The sequence below is a fragment of the Diabrotica undecimpunctata genome, chromosome 1 (assembly GCF_040954645.1).
Source record: "Diabrotica undecimpunctata isolate CICGRU chromosome 1, icDiaUnde3, whole genome shotgun sequence".
Lineage (NCBI taxonomy): Eukaryota > Metazoa > Arthropoda > Insecta > Coleoptera > Chrysomelidae > Diabrotica > Diabrotica undecimpunctata.
This window is the reverse complement of record NC_092803.1, coordinates 30,652,837-30,671,279: the sequence shown is the minus strand read 5'-3', so window position 1 is coordinate 30,671,279 and position 18,443 is coordinate 30,652,837. Positions and strand designations below refer to the sequence as shown.

The 18,443-nt window shown below is 32.2% G+C and overlaps 2 protein-coding genes across 2 annotated transcripts; one reads left to right on the top strand and one right to left on the bottom strand.

Annotated features, from left to right (window-relative positions):
* The first annotated feature begins 1,715 nt into the window (after positions 1-1,715).
* LOC140438404 (polygalacturonase-like) lies at positions 1,716-2,904 on the top strand. The gene has a single exon (XM_072528087.1). The coding sequence runs from the start codon at positions 1,742-1,744 to the stop codon at positions 2,852-2,854; it is 1,113 nt and encodes a 370-aa protein (XP_072384188.1). The 5' UTR covers positions 1,716-1,741; the 3' UTR covers positions 2,855-2,904.
* A 7,039-nt stretch (positions 2,905-9,943) lies between these two features.
* LOC140438394 (polygalacturonase-like) lies at positions 9,944-11,126 on the bottom strand. The gene has a single exon (XM_072528078.1). It carries the CDS (start codon positions 11,103-11,105, stop codon positions 9,993-9,995), a length of 1,113 nt encoding a protein of 370 aa, XP_072384179.1. The 5' UTR covers positions 11,106-11,126; the 3' UTR covers positions 9,944-9,992.
* Positions 11,127-18,443: the final 7,317 nt, after the last annotated feature.

Genomic DNA, 18,443 nt, shown 5'->3' with positions numbered 1-18,443 from the left:
AACGAGAGTGCTGCAGAAAATGATCATATTAATGATGAGAACCCAGAGGAACTTAGAGTTTAGGAATTATTATAAATATATACAGATAATTTGTTAGAGCTTTCGTACTTGGGATAAAAATAAACTGTTGACTAAAAGTTTACTTCCACATGCTTTCTTCCTTATTCTTAACACACTTGGTTTGGAAAACAGACTAATCCAAGAACCACTAATATCGTTAATGGTTATTATTATATTTATTATTAAAACATGTATCATTATATCATGTATTTTCAAAAAATATTAGTTGCCTAAATCTGTATTTACATAATTCACTTGCAAAACTCGGTATTTTCAATTTTTTTTTCCTTTACTAGCAAAAACAATAACTTTCTAGAAAAAAAATTATAATATTTTACCTAATAAAGCATTTATCTATCACAAAAAAAGTGCCATTTATTAAATCTGAGGTGTTTTGGAAATAACTCAGTTTGTAAAATGAAAAAGACAGTAAAGATTCCATTTCACGTACAAATCGTCTATGTATCTGTTTATACGTATTTCGCTTTAATAAAGCTCATCAGAACAGTTATTCATAGGCGTTCTCAACGTGAAAAATAGATCTTCCCTGTCTTTGGGAAGCAACGATAAAATGGCTTCGAAACGGACGCAATAGCGACATCTGATACTAAATCCGTAAAATAGTTTCGAAACACAATTCAGATTTCTGCTTTAATCTGAACCTTCTATAAATGCAAGGTATAACAGACGTTGATAAAGATGTTAATAGAGACATGGGGAACCCAAAATTTGCACTCCACGACATGTCTCCTCAACTAAGCAGAAATCGTTAGCGAATTGGTTTCTTGTACTCATACAGAGTAGATCCGAATAAAATGAAAAAGACAGTAAAGATTCCATTTCACGTACAAATCGTCTATGTATCTGTTTCAACTAAGCAGAAATCGCCAGCGAACTGGCCCCCCGCACTCACACAGAGCAGATCCGAATTAAATGAAAAAGACAGCAAAGACCCCATTTCACGCACAAATCGTCCATGCATCTGCCCACACGTACCTCGCTTTAACAAAGCTCATCAGAACAGTTATTCATAGGCGTTCTCAACGTGAAAAATAGATCTGAATTGTGTTTCGAAACTATTTTACGGATTTAACTCAGTTTGTCTTATACGGTAAATACAAAGTTTTGCAGGTGGCAGACTAATTTCTTCTGAAATTGACAAGTTTGTCAAAGGAAAACAACGTATCCTTTGTTAAAAGGGGCGTTAGGAGCAAAAATGTTAATTTATTAAATTATTGTAATATAATATAATTTGTTTAAAATACAAATAATAAAAAAATAATAAAATTACTATATTCAATTTCAAAAATATTATTTAAATTTTAATAATACAGAGAACATTAGCATAAATCTTACTGAACCGAAAACTGTACCATCTTTTTATTTTTTAGAATATCATGATATTTTTTACATTAATAAGTTACATCTATTATGAACTTTAATTAAAAATCTTATCTAGATAGTCTGTTTTGTACTTATCATTGGAAGGTACTATTTTTAAATCTTTTTATGATAAAACTATTTAAGTCAAACCTATTACGTCACAAGCAATTGTTAATTTTAAGTTACGGAGAAAAACTTAGTTTATACTATGATAGCGAATAAAAAAATGGTGTACTTGAAAAATTTGAAGGTATAAAATAGTACCCGAACTAGATTTTTCAGTAGAAAGTTATCTAAAATGAATACATATATTTCAATTTTAGTGACAGTTTTTGTAGCTGTAGCTACAGCTTCTCCATTTTTAAACCAGACAAATCTTGGTGACAGCTGCACAATCTCTAAATGGGCAGACGTTAGTAATGTAGTAAAAAGTTGTACCAAAATCGTTGTTCAAAACTTGGCAGTACCTGCAGGAAAAACTCTGGAACTGGACCTTAAATCAGGCACATCGTTGACGTTTTCCGGAACCACCAGCTTTGGATATGGAACGTATTGGGAGGGACCTTTAATTATAATTAAAGGTGACAATATTCATGTCGCAGGAAACTCTGGATCCAAACTTGATGGTCAGGGTGCCCACTATTGGGATGGAAAAGGTGATAAAGGTAATAAGAAACCTAAGTTCTTCAAAATACAAGCTACTGGCGGATCCACTTTCAAAAATATCAATCTATTAAATTGCCCTCATCAGTGTGTATCCATTCAAAATTCAAAACAACTTACGATTAGCAACTGGAACATTGACGTATCGGCTGGAGACAAAAACAGTCTTGGACATAACACAGATGGTTTTGATATATCGGGATCTGACACAGTTAATTTTGAATATTGTACTGTACAAAATCAAGATGATTGCGTAGCTGTTAATTCTGGTAAGAATCTTCATTTTAATCACATGACTTGTTCTGGTGGCCATGGTCTTAGCTTGTCCATTGGTATGAGTAAAACTGATTCTTCCAAAAACTACGCACAGAATATAACTTTTGAAAATTCCATTGTTAAAAACTCCAGAAATGCCATTCACATCAAAACACATACTGATGCCGCCACAGGATACATAAAAGACGTAACCTATAGTAACATTCAAATCTCAGGTATCACTAATTATGGCATTAACGTTCAAGAAGATTATGCAAATGGTGGTAGTACTGGTCATGCTGGAAACAATATCCCGATATCTGGATTAAAAATGAACAAAATAACTGGAAGCATGACATCTAACAATGCCATGGCTGTTTATATTCTTTGTGGATCAAAGGGCTGTTCCAATTTTAACTGGTCTGGAGTTTCAATAAGTGGAGCTAAGAAGCAAAGTTCCTGTAGTTTCAAGCCTAACGGTTATTCTTGTTAATAATTTATGGTGTCTTTAATATTATTTAAATAAAAATTGATTTTATTTAACGGTGTTTGTTTTCCAATTTTTGTTTAGAAATATTTTGAGTTTCAAATGTTAATATTTACTACTTAACTACCCCTACTAATAGACACTAAGATATTTTGACTTATCGATTTATCATGTAAGCCGGTAATGCATTTAGATATATACAGTGAGGGGTAAAATTATGGAATTCATTTATTTTTCAGAGAATAGGCGAACTTGGAGACAAATTCCAAAGTAGGTCTACATTTATTTTTACATTAAGATTTTTTTCGCGTAAATGGCTGAGGTTATCCATTTGGACCTGATCACGTAATCGTTTATTTTGTTTCATTGAGAAAAGGATTGCGTGATAGCTTATTTCAAACTTATTTCAAAAGTTGATTAATTCTTCATTCAGTAATATAAAGATTAACATACAGGCTGACCGAAAAATATTTATAGCCTGGATTTTGCAATATTAAATCTATTACCAAAGCTGCTATCGCTTTGTTTAATTAAATGGCCAAATATATGGCCTAGGAGGACAAATTCCTTGTCCTCCTAGGACATATATTGGACAATTTATGCGTTTACCAGGAGCTAAAGGTGCATTATTGTTGAATGTACAAACAAACATATTAGACACTCCCAAGAAAACTATAATCGAGAGAGAAATGCAGAGGAAACAGATGCTTTAGAAGTTCGTGTTTTTATTGGTTTACTCTATTTGGCAGGTGTTTCGAAAAGTGACAGGTTAAGCACAAATGAACTTTGGAATAAAGACGGTACAGGAAATGAGAAGTTTCGACTAACAATGTCCAGGTACCGATTTAAATTTTAACTACAACACCTAAGGTTTGATGCTATAGATTCACGTGAGGAAAGAAAGCTATCAGATACATTTGGTCTAATACGAGAGATTTTTTAAGTGTTTACTTTTAATCTTCCGTTACTCGCGCCAATTTTCTGTGACTTAATACTCGCGCTCGGTGTACAAGACCGGGTTCAAAAATATGGGTTAGTAATATTTTTTAATTGTGTTTTTTTTTTGAAAATTGTGTACAATTATCTTACTTACTGCATATCTAATCCTAACAATTTCTAGATATGCGTTTGTTCCAACATTATATTACTTTAATGAAAAGTTAACTAGTTTTCATAGTGATCCATTAATTAAAGAGATTAATTCAATACACAACAAACATTCCAATTATGTTTATAAATATGTTCATAAAGTCTTTCTACTACGTCTTAAGTCGCTTTACTAACTTGAAAAGGGCCATTTGGTTGTTTTGTCACGTACACTTCTAAGTGGCTAGTATAGAACTGCTTGGAAATGGAAGTTTTAAAAAAAATTTATGCCATATCATTCGGCTTGCTACAGTCGGTTCACAATTTGTTGATAGCTCACTACAAGTTTAACCCTAATTAGAAAACTGAAATACAGAGAGGATAGGTAATACGATTTAATAGTAAAAACCAACCTAAAACTGACGGTTTAAGACGTTTTCGACTAACCCACCTTAAATCTGAAGGAATACAATACCTTATAATCCTATTACGGGGGTATTTTGAATGGTTAGAGATGAACGACCAGTGTCGTAGAGTATATGATTGAAACATTTATTTTAACTAAATAAATATATTTTTTAAATTGTACTTATGTAAATTGTATTTTTTAATAAAACCTATTTATTTTATTCAAAAATAAAAAGTTTCTTGCCATTTGTAAAAGATACATTTATTTAATTAAGGAAAAAGGCGCCAAATGTCGCCTGGCAAAATTTCCAATGTGTTTTAAATGTATCCAATATTTTCGAATCTGGAGAAAACTAATAAATATTTTTGAAAAATTTAAGCGCAGAATGAAAGATTACATTATTACTCAGGGCAGAAAGTCGCTGAAAACTTCTACAATGTTTATTTTACTATATTATGTAACAGGGATGAAAATAAAAGAGAAAATATAGTATAATTTTTAATTGAAAATATTGCATGCAAAAGAAACTTTTTATTTATTCTAAAAAATATTTCATTCTGCCTTTAAATTTTAATATATGTAAATACATATAAATATATACTTATATATACATATAAAACACATTGAACATTTTGACAGGCGACATTTTGCGCCTTTCCCCTTTAATACCTTACGATTACAACTATTATTACTTACCTTATATAATTACGATTAGAAAACTATTCAAATTCAAAATAAATAGGATCAACTTCGGAATCCGAGTCATCTTGAGGGTTAATAATTAGTGGTTGTGTCTCTACGGTCGCATCAATTATGTTATCAAGATCCTACATTTTTTGTTCTTCTTCTATTACATGCCTTACTGCATCTTTCCAGTTTTGTTCTGTAATATGTTGTAAAGACTCGTATAACAATTCACGTACAGCTTGTATTTTATATAAATTATTTTTTCTAGCCATATAACTTTTCATTTGTGCCCAAATGAGTTCAATTGGATTTATTTCGCAGTGGTAGGGTGGAAGTCTAAGGACTGTAATGTTTCGCCTTTCCGCCATTTTGTCAACTACATATTTCTTGAACTTAGATTTGTGCTGCCGGGCAATTTTTAGAAGTTCTGCTTTTACCATTCCATCTTCGTAAGGCAGATACTTATTCCGCAGCCAGTCAAGAATATCCTGTTTCTTCCAAGCAGTCGTTGGAAGTTTTTCTACTAGTCGTGAATGATAAGGTGCATTATCTAATACTATAATTGAATTTGGTGGTATGTGTTCAATCATCTGCTCAAAATACTCTTCGAAAACATCAGCTGTCATCTCCTCGTGATAGTCTTTTCTGCTTTTGGACTGAAATTCCAACAAACCATGCTTAACAAATCCTTTTTCACTGCCAATGTGAGAAATTATTAATCTACTGCCTTTACCAGAAGGTGGGGAGATACCAGTAGACCAACCTTCCATAAAGGCTTGCCTGGAGCTTAATATATTTTTATCTGACCAAATTTTTTTTAGAGTATGACCTGAGTTTACCCAGAAGATGGGCCTTCCTTCAGCCCGAAATTTTCGTATGGATCTTAGATAATTTCTTCTCCAACATATTATCTCCTCCCGGTCAATCAGAAGTGATTTTCGGTCTGATTTCTCCCACCGGAAATTTAATTCTTTTAAAACTTGCCACAATTAAGTTCGTTCGATATGAGGCAAATCCGGGTCGTCTCTAACTTCTTGTAAAATTTTGTTTAGGTTTGGTATTTCTTTTTTGAAAAAAAAAAATCCATGAATTTTCCTTCGAATACCATTTTTGGCAAATTCATCAATTTTAATAGGCTTTTTCCCTCTCTTTAAGTGTTTGTTTGTGTTTGGGTTAGCTATACCGTGTTTTTTTCTTTCTGATAGGAACCTATATATAGTTGACTCTCCTACTCCAGTCATGTTGGCACAACTTTCGACTATGTTGCGAACAGTGTTTGTGGGATTCTAAGAAACCAGAGGATCGTGAACATTCAGCACAATAGTCTTCTCTCTTGGTGAATAGACAGACTTACTGACTGTACGCAACAGTACCGGTGTAAAACTTGATGATGATGAAGCCATCACAAACAATCCAACAAAACGAGCACAAGCGAAAGGTACGTATATGTTCGTAGGTATATGGAATAAAAAATCACTCACGCACAGCATATAATTCGCAAAAGAAATATTCGAGACGCTAATTACTGCCGTAGACGCGGACACACCAACGAGCCGTAAATTACATGAGATCAAAAACGTACTTTTTTCGTTCCTAATAACTTCACCCTTTTACGTTAAGTTTCGAATATAAACTGAACAAACGAGGCACGTGGCCAAAGCATACCCATTATATTATTAAAAATCTGGGGAATTCCCTAATTATCTTGCAACGAATAGTACCTTCGGATATGAATTCCAGGTTTTCTAGTAAAGTGATTAAACGCGAAGATTAGTATTGAAATATCCAAAGAGATAAGGTATTCTTATTTACAAAATTGTTAATGGGTAAATTCTTATTTTTAATAATATAATATAATTACATAACATTAGCCGTGAAAGTTTTAATTGTTTTTTGCTAAATATATTAGTATTAAAATATTATTAATATTATATATATATATATATATATATATATATATATATATATATATATATATATATATATATATATATATATATATATATATAACAGTATTAAAAAATATTATAATATTATTTAATGAATAAACACCTCAGGAACGCCTATGGTTTACGACCGTTTTATGAGTTTGAGGCACATTTCGTGCTCTCAACAATTTATGAACGGAGAATAGGAATGTACTGCCTGAAACTGCATTTTCCTCTAAAAGCTTCTAGTTTCTCTTCAATGGTAACATAAGCAGAATAATAATAGCATTATTTAATGTTGAGTTACATTTTTTAGCAATGTTCGTATTGGAACCAGCTTATATATTTGTATTCTTTCATTCCTTGTGTGGATGTTATCCAATCGCAAACACTGCAAAAAAATTAAAATCTAGGCTTACTCATTACAAGCAGAAAAGTTTTATTGCCAGTACTATCTGTTTTTCAAAAATCCTTTAAATTAATGTGGTTTGCTTTTCTAATATCTTAGTAAGATAAAGAAGACCAATTAGGACTTTAATTTCGGCAATGTCGATAAGTTTCTCATCTCTTTGTCTGTTGTAATCATCTATAATTTCTCTCTCAATTTTTATATTTGTACAGTCAACAACTGGATTTAGTATTTCTTCGTCAAAAATGCAAGTCCAGATGTCAATAGGTGTTCATTGAGTTCTAACAATTTTTTTTATAGCTGGAAATCGTTCAAATGTATTGGTACTGCATGTTCTTAAATTCTTGGATAGACAATATTTTTTCAACTTTGTTAATTTATCTTTACCTATAAACTACGGCTCCCTTCTGAAACTAACATCTTCTTCGTCTGTTTGATCGTCTTCAAATTCTTGTTCAGTATCACTACATTCAGATTGTTCTTTTACATGCTCAATTTGTATACCTATAAACATACAAATATATAAACATTAAAAATAATAAAAAGAACTTATATCACCTTACTGGGTAAAACTTTCGATGTCTGAACCAAAGCACAAAAATGTGTGCACAATTTTCGCACCCGGTGTACCGGACCATGTTGCCTAATAAAAAAATACAATACTCTTTTTTACACTGGCCATATACTTTACCCACAGTTGAGCGACAACTGAAGGGGTATATGGAGCAGCAATTCCAAATCAACACTACAATCAGGGTTACTGGAAATTATTTATGGGACCGGTCTGACAAACCGTGTGCGAGTAACGAAACGTAAATTGCAAAAATGGTTATACGCCGTTTGAATACGTCACAATAGATTAAAAATTGGAGACATTTAGAGGTCGATGTAGTTTTAAACAGTATATACCTAACAAACCAAATAAATATGGATTAAAAATATTTTTGCGCTAGCAGATTCCAAGACCTTTTATATCTGAAATTTAAAGCCATATTTGAGGCAACAACCACCAGGTCCTGTTCTTGTGAGTAATTCTTCATCGGAAGGGGTAAAGTGATTATGTGCGCCTCTAAGAGGAACAAAACAGGACATTACTACGGACAATTGGTTTTCAAGCATACCAATAATTTAAACCTTGCTTTGTGATTACAAACGTGACACAAGAATAAGAAGGAATTCTTCTTCTTCCTATGCCGTCCCCATTAACGGAGGTTGACGATCACATTTTTAAAAGTTTCTCTCTCTTTTGCAACGTGGAATAATTCGTTTACAGTCATGTTTGTCCAGTCTCGAATATTTCGCAGCCATGACTTCCTCTTTCTACCTATTCCATTTTTGCCATCGACTCTACCCTGCATGATGACCTGCAGAAGACTATATTCACCATTTCTCAGTATGTGTCCAAGGTATGCAGTCTTGCGTACTTTTATTGTAAGAGTAGAAGGAAGTAAGTGTGTAGAAGGAATTACCCATGAATTTTCTAAACCCATAAGCAGACCTATTATTTGATCCAGCATGTTTGCTTTGTATGATGATATTACTTTGGTGTCCTATATACAAAAAAAAATAAAAACGTACTCCTCCTGTCTTGTTTACATCATGACGAGACAATTAATGAGGATTCAATGAAATCCGAAATGATTCTTGTCTACAATTCTACAAACGGAGGAGTTGACCCAGTAGACAAGTTATGTTCTGCCTATGACTGCGCTAAAAATACTTGACGATGGCCAATAGTAGGTTTTTATTCCATGCTTAATATAGCTGGTATAAACTCCATGGTCCTTTTCTATTGTAATAATACCGATATTAATTTAAAACGAAGACAGGTTTTGCACAATTTAGCATTCGCTCTGGTTCAACCGTAGCTTAACGTTTGTGCTTGTCAAGCCAATAAACCACGTATCGTGTCAGCGAGAATAAAAGAAATCACTAAGGTAGGTCCTGTAAATCACCCTCGACATAATTCCAGAAGGTAGTAGAGGCAGATGTGACTTTTGCGACAGAATAAAAAACAGACCTACCAGCCGCAAATGCAAACAATATGGGAAATTTATGTGTGGTGAACACACTGTTTATACTTGTCCAGATTTATTTGAGGATAATTTTCTTAATTGGATTTAAAACATATATATATATGTATTTTCTTAATAAACATTAAAGCTTTTATATTTTAATAAGTGGTTTTAATTTTTAATAATTTTTTTTTTCAGAATGTATACCCGATATTAGATATTTTGAGATTTTATAACATTTTACTCAGAATAAATGCTCAAGCTGTATTTTATCATTTTCAAATAGTTAATTAACATCTATCTAAATCATTTTCAAAAATAGTAGAATTAACTTTAGCCAAAAGGTTTGACAAAAATATATGCGGACAAATACTCCGCGCGCCAGCCGCAATGTCCTGATTATAAGCGCCAGCCATGGGAAGTTAAATACGAACAATATTTTCTTAAGTATAATTTTAAACTTATTAGGTTTACCTAAAAGTCTTTTGTCTATTATATTTTTCTTACTTATGGCTTCCTAATTATATTTTTAATCAAAGTTGGAACAGAAAAACTGACAAACACAGTAAATATTTTATTAGAATAAGTCTAACAAATTATCTCTAACATTTTAACAGGAATAACCATTAGGTTTAAAGCTGCAGGAACTCTGTTTCTTAGCTCCATTTATGGAAACTCCAGACCAGTTAAAATTAGAGCAACCCTTTGATCCACACAGGATATAAACCGCCATGGCATTGTTAGATGTCATGCTGCCAGTTATTTTGTTCATTTTCAATCCAGATATCGGGATATTGTTTCCAGCATGACCAGTACTACCACCATTTGCATAATCTTCTTGAACGTTAATTCCATAATTAGTAATACCTGAGATTTGAATATTGCTGTATGTTACGTCTTTGATGTATCCTGTGGCGGCATCGGTATGTGTTTTAATGTGAATGGCATTTCTGGAGTTTTTAACAATGGAATTCTCAAAAGTTATATTCTGTGCATAGTTTTTGGAAGAGTCAGTTTTACTCATGCCAATGGATAAGCTAAGACCATGTCCACCAGAGCATGTCATGTGATTAAAGTGAAGGTTCTTACCAGAATTAACTGCTACACAGTCATCTTGATTCTGTACATTGCAATATTCAAAATTAACTGTGTCAGATCCCGATATGTCAAAACCATCTGTGTTATGTCCAAGCTTGTTTTTGTCACCAGCTGATACGTCAATGTTCCAGTTGCTGATTGTGAGCTGCTTTGAATTTTGAATGGACACACACTGATGAGGGCAATTAAGAAGATTGATATTTTTAAATGTGGATCCACCAGTAGCTTGTATTTTGAAGAATTTAGGTTTCTTATTACCTTTGTCACCTTTTCCATCCCAATAGTGAGCACCCTGACCATCCAATTTGGATCCAGAGTTTCCTGCAACGTGAATATTGTTACCTTTAATCACAATCAAAGGTCCTTCCCAATAGGTTCCATAACCAAAGCTGGTGGTTCCGGAAAACGTCAATGATGTGCCTGATTTAAGATCCAGCTCCAGAGTTTTTCCTGCAGGTACTGCCAAGTTTTGAACAACGATTTTTGTACAACTTTTCACTACATTACTAACGTCTGCCCATTTTGAGATTGTGCAACTATCACCAAGATTTGTCTGGTTTAAAAATGGAGAAGCTGTAGCTGTAGCTACAAAAACTATCACCAAAACCGAAGTATAGGTATTCATTTTAGATGACTTTCTACTGAATAAACTAGCTTGGTTCCGATTTTATACTTAAAGTATGTAAGTACCATTTTTTTTATCTGAATTGATAGTATAAACTATTAAAGAACTTTCCGTCACTAAAGATTACTTAAAAAATTAAAAAATGTGAGTACGTAAATAGAATATATAGAAAACGGAATGAGTTGCACTTATATGAAAATTTTTATTAAAATTTTATATAATATTCACGTTATTGATAAATGAAATGCCTTTTTTCAGGTTTACCTTACGCCCAATATAATGCATACTTTAATGCACATATTTTTGTAAAACATGCAAGAATGTGCCTAAAATATGCAAATAATGTTTATTATATGCAGATGATGCAAATTATTTGTTTTATTATTTGAACCACATTTAGAATATTTGAACACTAAAACTACTTTTGGAGGATTTAAAATATTGAGAAATACGAGGCAACTTGATGACTGATGACGAATTAGAAGTTTTTATAAAAAATATCCAACAGGTAGCTTGAGAAAACACTCCCACAATAATTTTTAGAACGAAAGGGAACAACTATCCAGAAGAAGTCAGATAACTTATAGAAGAAAAAAGAAAGTTAAGAAAAAAATGGCAGCAATACAGAGCTCCACGAGACAAAACTAGTCTAAATAATGCTACACAAAAAACTAAAAAAGAGATACAGAATATAAAAACTTCAAGAATTAGTTCTTTTTTAAGTAATTTAACAGCTGACCAGAACAGAGATAATTTATTATGAAAGTTAACAAAAAGAATGTAGAGACCAATTATTAATTCTCCTTCTATCAAGTTGGAAAACGGCAACTAGGCTAGAAGTAACGAACAGAAAGCAGAACGATTTGTAGATTATTTGGAAAGCACGTTCAAACCCAACGACAATGATGATCAAGAACTGAGAGGGGAGAAACCATTTATAACTAAAGAAAGAATAACTTTGACATCATTTAGAGAAGTATCAACAGAGATAAAAAAAAATATAAATCCTAAGAAAGCTCCAACATATGATCTCATAAATGGAGAACATTAAAAAATCTATCAAGAAAGGCCATAGTTAATCTGACACACCGAATAAATGCTTTTTTTAAATTGATATGTTCTCAGACTCTGAAAAGTAGCCGAAGTCTTTATGATTGCCAAACCAGGTAAATTTTAATAAAGTGACATGCTATCGACCAATATCACTTCTTCCAGTGATGTCAAAACTATTTGAAAAACTTCTATTAAAAAGATTAAAACCAATAATAAAAAGAAAAAATGTTACACCAAATCATCATTTTGGTTTCAGAAAATAACTAACCACTATAGATTAAGTTCACAGAATAACGAATATAATAGAAAAAACATTAGAAGAAAAGAAAGTCTGCCTACAATCTTCTTGAACGTGGCACAGGCACTTAATAAAGTCTGACACGAGGAAATAAACTATAAACTAAGAACGTTCACGCCTAAACAGTATTCACAAATCTTAGAATCATACATTGCCAGTAGATATTTTAGAGTAAAACAAAAAGAAGTGTACACCGACTTAAGGGAGATCAAAGCTGGCGTGTCACAAGAGAATGTCTTTGGTCCAATCCTGTACATATTGTAAACGAGCGACATTCTAGAGCTAGAACAAATCGCTATTCCCACCTTTGCGGATTATACAGCCATACCAGCGATTAGTGTTGCCCAAAATCGGTCTTGGTCTTGTTCTTGCGCTTTTGCAAGACCAAGACTGCCTAATTTCAGCAAGACCAAGACCAAGACTGACCGTTTGCAGTTAGGACTGAGTGAGGTTTTAGCGAGTATAGTAGTTCGGGTATATGCTTAAAGACTCTATAAGACGCAAAAAATGTGTAGTAAAAATTTAAAAAACTGGACTTATGCGCATTGCAAACAATACCGAATCAAAATATTCATTAAAAAAAAAACACATTTGACACGTGCTCAGAGGTCATAATTACAATGTAAAAATAAAATAGTTTGTATTCTTTTTCAGCAGACGACTTCTTCGCTCTGAAATTTATTGTCCATATTTTGAGAATGGCTGCCCTCTAATCATAAAAATAATCTTCTTGCATTGCGACGCCGACATTAATATCGTATCGATATTTTTTTAAATATGTCACCCTAGCTAATAAAAAATATATTTGTTACGGACACCCACTTAATAATTAAATTTTTTCCCATTATAATTTCCCATTAAGACTATAAATTGTTTCAGCTGAGTGTGCAATGAGATCATTCGGTTAAACAAAATTAGCTAAAAGAGCGCGACTAATATTTAAAAGTAACAAGACAAATTAACAGATAATGTCGCCTACCGTATAAACAAAATACCGAAGTATTTAGAATAACGAAGTAATGATATATAATTCTCGGTTTATTGGATACTTAGGGTATTGGATAGTAACGAACATAAAGTAACTAGTAGTATAGTCGTTACTTTTTCGACATCACTTAACTTCATTCCCAACTGAGCTTTCCTTTGAGTCTAATGTTATAATTGTTTTTTATCTAATCCTTGTTGTTCTCGGAGTGACAAGTTTACAATTTAACATGAGGGACAAAGATTCAAATAGTTCTAGTCGAAGTAGTGAGCGTTGGAGTTATATGTAAAAGACCTAAAAGAAAATTTGATAAGTTTTGCGAAATAATTCATGCATCACAAATTGCTTTATGTAAATTGTGCCTACATAGAAAGGTTGAAATAAAAATTAACAACAGAAACACGTCGGGTTTAAGGAAGCATCTAATATCTTTTCACAAAAAGGAATTACAAATATTGCTTTCTGAAAAACCAAAACTCGGTGGAGATATCACAAAGCTTTTTAATAACCTCTGGAAAAAGTGAATATGTAAAAAATATACTTATTATCCTATTAGCAATTACAAATATTATGTACCTACTTTATTTTGGTAAATTAATGTATTTATTAAGTAGGTATCTCTTTAATTTAAAATAACTTTTTTGATTATTATTGCTTTTTTACCTATTCTTTATTTTTTCAAGTTTGTTTTTTATATTATAAAAGTAGAGATAAGATTGGTAAAAACATTTATTTTGCATGGATTATAGCTTGTTATCTTTTCACCTAAAAAATCTGTGCCCTTGATACATGTATGTGGAGTTTTTGCCCATCATGTCTATCAATATCTTTCTAGCCAGATAATTTTCTTTGAAGTACAGGCATGCTGATGTCATTAATTTGTTTTTTTTTTATGTTTTAACTATGTTTTAGCACATGTAAGCTTAGTAAATGCAAACATTTATTAAAAAACAGACTGACTTCCGTGGGCCATGGTAGATAGCTGAGTTTTTAAGACCCATGGCATATCAACTAAAAGTTTGTGGAATGAAGAAACGGATCGTAGTGTATTTCGAGCAACAATGTCCCTGGAGGTATTTACAAAAATTTCGCAAGTAATACGTTTTGATAACAAGACTACTAGACAGGATAAAAGATATAGTGATAAACTTGTCGCAATACGTAAAATTTGGGAAAAATTGGTAAAAAATCTACCAAAATTTTTTTAACCCTGATGAAAATGTTACCATCGATGAGCAATTTGTTGCCGTTAGAGGCAGCTGTCCCTTCAAACAGTACATTTCAAGCAAACCAGCGAAGTATTGCATACAAATTTGGGCTTTATGTAACAGTTAAAGTTCGTATGCTTTAAAATTGCAGATCTATACTGGGAATGGCTATTCCCTGTACTCAGGGAATGCGTATGGTGTGCGACTTGTGTAGTGTTTTGAAATGCCACAATATTAGTTGTGATAATTTTTTTACATCATAAAATTTAGGAAAACTTTTTCTAAAAAGAAAAAATAAATTGCTAGGTACTATAAGAAAAAATAAGCCATTTTACTTCACCCAAGATACCACTGTCGTTAGCTATATTCCTAAAAAGAATAAAAATGTTATTTTTATTAGTACTTTGCATTGTGATAAGGCTATTAGTGACAGACATGACAAAAGCCCCAAATTATTTTAGATTACAATTCCAGTAAGGGAGTAGTGGATACTCTAGATGAGCTTGTTGGTACATATACATGTAAGAGGAAGACAAATCGCTGGACTAGCGATTTTTTATAATATGCCAAATTTTTATTAATATGCTGGACAGTTCTGCCTACAACGCGTTCGTTTTACGGACATCAATCAATCCCCAATGGAATACTAACAAACTTACAAAACGGCGGATTTTTCTTGAGGAATTGGGAAAAACACTGGTGAAACCACTTATCATTTCCAGGAAAAATTTACCAAGAACTAAAGACCTACAGGAACTGCTAAAAAGAATACGAACAGAAGCGAGTAAAGAAGATGGAAATTCTAGTGAACTGTCTATGGACAATCTAACTCCGCCTGCTAAACGAGCACGCTATAAACTTTGCTCTAAAAACGATAACAAGACTAATATTTTGTGTTGTATATGTCACAAACATATTTATTAAACCATTCTTTTTAATACTGGCCCAGTTGTAAACTTAATTAAATTTTGTAGGTATTTGTTCTTATTCTTTTCTAGGAAAGAAAAAAATGCCTTTTATTTTTGTTAATAAGGTTTAATTTACATTAGCAACATAATTTTTTTTTTAACTATAATTTTTTGTTAATAAAGTTTTGTTTAGCACCATTAGCTTATTTTATTTCGATCAAGGACCGTAAACCATAGTTGGGTCATATTAACCCGAACAGTACATTTGCATAGTTGACTTGAACGGTACCGCAGGGTAAAGACCATTCACAGGGCATGGTCTTATTTTGCCAGACAAGAAGTTAAAGTTAATGCGGTGTTCGTAGCCACCATTCTTACAGAGCTCACCACAAATTTGATCAGTTTCTGGTGCTTTATTATTTTTAAGATTTTTAAATGGCCTAAGCAATCTTTCTAGTGGTAACCGTTAAATTTTGCGTCAAAAAACTTAACCCATTGGTTCAAGAGTGAGGCCGTATTACTTATGATATTTCCTTCTCCATTCTTAGAGCTCCCTATTTTCTACTAATTTTAACTCTATTCTAACTGCTTTTCTTTAACTTTGCTCTTCTTGTATATCTGCTTGATTCTTTAGGTAGGCTCTATTTTTATTGATTGTTGCTTCTTAGCATTCCTTGTTAAACCACTCGTTTTGTTAAACTGGTTTGGTTTCCCCAATATTTGCTATGCCTTCTCAGGTAATTTGTTTTTATATTCTGTCCATAGTTCTTTCACATCTTCTCCCACTTTCAGGCTCTCTACATTCTCATCCGTTTGTCTACTATACTCTTTTGCAACGGTTTCAATGCGCATATTATTAATATTAATTATGTCTTGTTTTATAGGTTTATCCTTGTTTAGATTTGATATTCTTTCGCTGATTTTTGTCATTACAAGAAAGTTGTTACTATCTATGTTTATACCTTGGTATCTTATGACATCCATAAGGCCTTGCATCTATTAGAATGTGATCTATTTGTTTAACGGTTTTGTTGTCAGGTGATTTCCATATTCCTTGGTGTATCATTTTTTTGCGGATATCTTGGTTCTTCCAATATTACGTTTTTGATGCTAGCAAAGTTTATTAGTCTTAACGTGTTATTATTTGGCTGTTCATGTAAGCTCTTATATCCTATAGTGTTGGCTGGAAACATTGCTTTTTGCCAGTTTCTGCATTAAGGTCCTCAGCAAATATTTTCACGTCATGACATGGACATCGATTATATTCTTTGTCGAAGGTGTTGTATTCTTTGACTTTTTTTGCTTCCGTAGGTGCATGTATACTAAATAAGCTATAGTTAAAGATTTTTTCTTTAAGACTTAGATAATATATTCTGCTGTTTATAGGTTTAAAGTTAAGGAATAATTGCCTTGCTTTTTTACTGACTAGAAAACCACGCCACAGTCGTGTTGGCTGTTAGGTCCGCTATAGTATTTACTGTAGTCCTTTATCTCGATAATTCCTGAACCAATATATCCCATCTCTTAAATCGCTATTATATTGGCTTTCATTTTATCCAGTTCGTGTGTTAGCAATTTAAGAGCGCCAGGGGCATAAAGGCTTCGTACGTTCCATGTGCAGATCCGTAAATCATGATTTCTTTGTCTTTAATAAGGTCGTTGTAAATTAAACGGTCCGGCATTTCTTCTTTGTGCTTTCATAAAAATAAGTTTTTTACGGGAAGAGATCGTTAACCTTGTTTCCAACCCCTAATCTTCAAAGAACCAGTTCTCCTGTCCTCGTTTGCTTTGACTCTACTTTTCACTGGAGTTAGTTACCACAATTTTCCAAAGAGTGGATCAGGTTACCGGGATTTATCATGTAGAGGTAGTTGAACAAGAAAAGCTAGCGACGCTAACAGGATACAAAGTCATATTTTGCGCATCACTACCATATTTAAATATCAAAATATATTGCAAACAAAACCAACTTGGAACAGGAGACAGCATATGAATACTTGGAATCGAACATAACAGAAAATATTTAAAATGAAAATAGCGAATAAAGCAGGTAAAAGTAATAAGATACACTAAGGTAACAAATACAACTAAAAAACTATTTTCATAGAAAAATAAAATTAAGCAAAATAAAATTACATATTGATAAGTCTATATAAGCCAATATCAACATATATAGGAGAAATTTTGATGATACAGGCGATGGAAAAACAAAACACGACAGAATAAGAAATTACTAACTCCAAGAACTCATAATAATAATAGTTATAGAAATAAAACGTTTAAGGGCGGTTTAGCTATAAATGCAGTATGGATAAAAACAGGTTAGTCAAAAGAATTTATTAGCCAAGAAGGCTAACAAAAAGCAGAAAAAGTAGACCAAAGAAAATTTGGACAAAGCAAAAAAAAATGTGGAAAAAAAATCGATGAAAGTAAAGAAATATTTGTCAAGAGACCAGAAAAACAATTTAAGAAACTGATAAAAGAATAGTTATATGTAACTTCGTCGCCTTCTTCTACCAGGAGTAGAAAAAAGCTTAAATAAAAAAGGCATTTTATGTTTCAAATTTAATAATGTTATACAAACTTAAAATTTTCATAGATATGCAACTCATTCCCTTTTCAATTTATTCTATTCATATACTCATATTTTTTTTATTTATTAAATTTCGAGATTATCTGAATGGTACCTAAATTTTATACCTAACCCTTGAACATATTTATAATTTTAAAAACTTTTATGATAAAATTTTCTTTATTAAAAGCTCTTGCGTCACATCAATTAAAGTAATCTTTAGTAATGGAAAATTCTTTAATAGTTTAAACTATCACTTTAGATAAAAAAAAAATGGTACTTGCAAATTATTTTTAGGTATAAAAACTAAACCA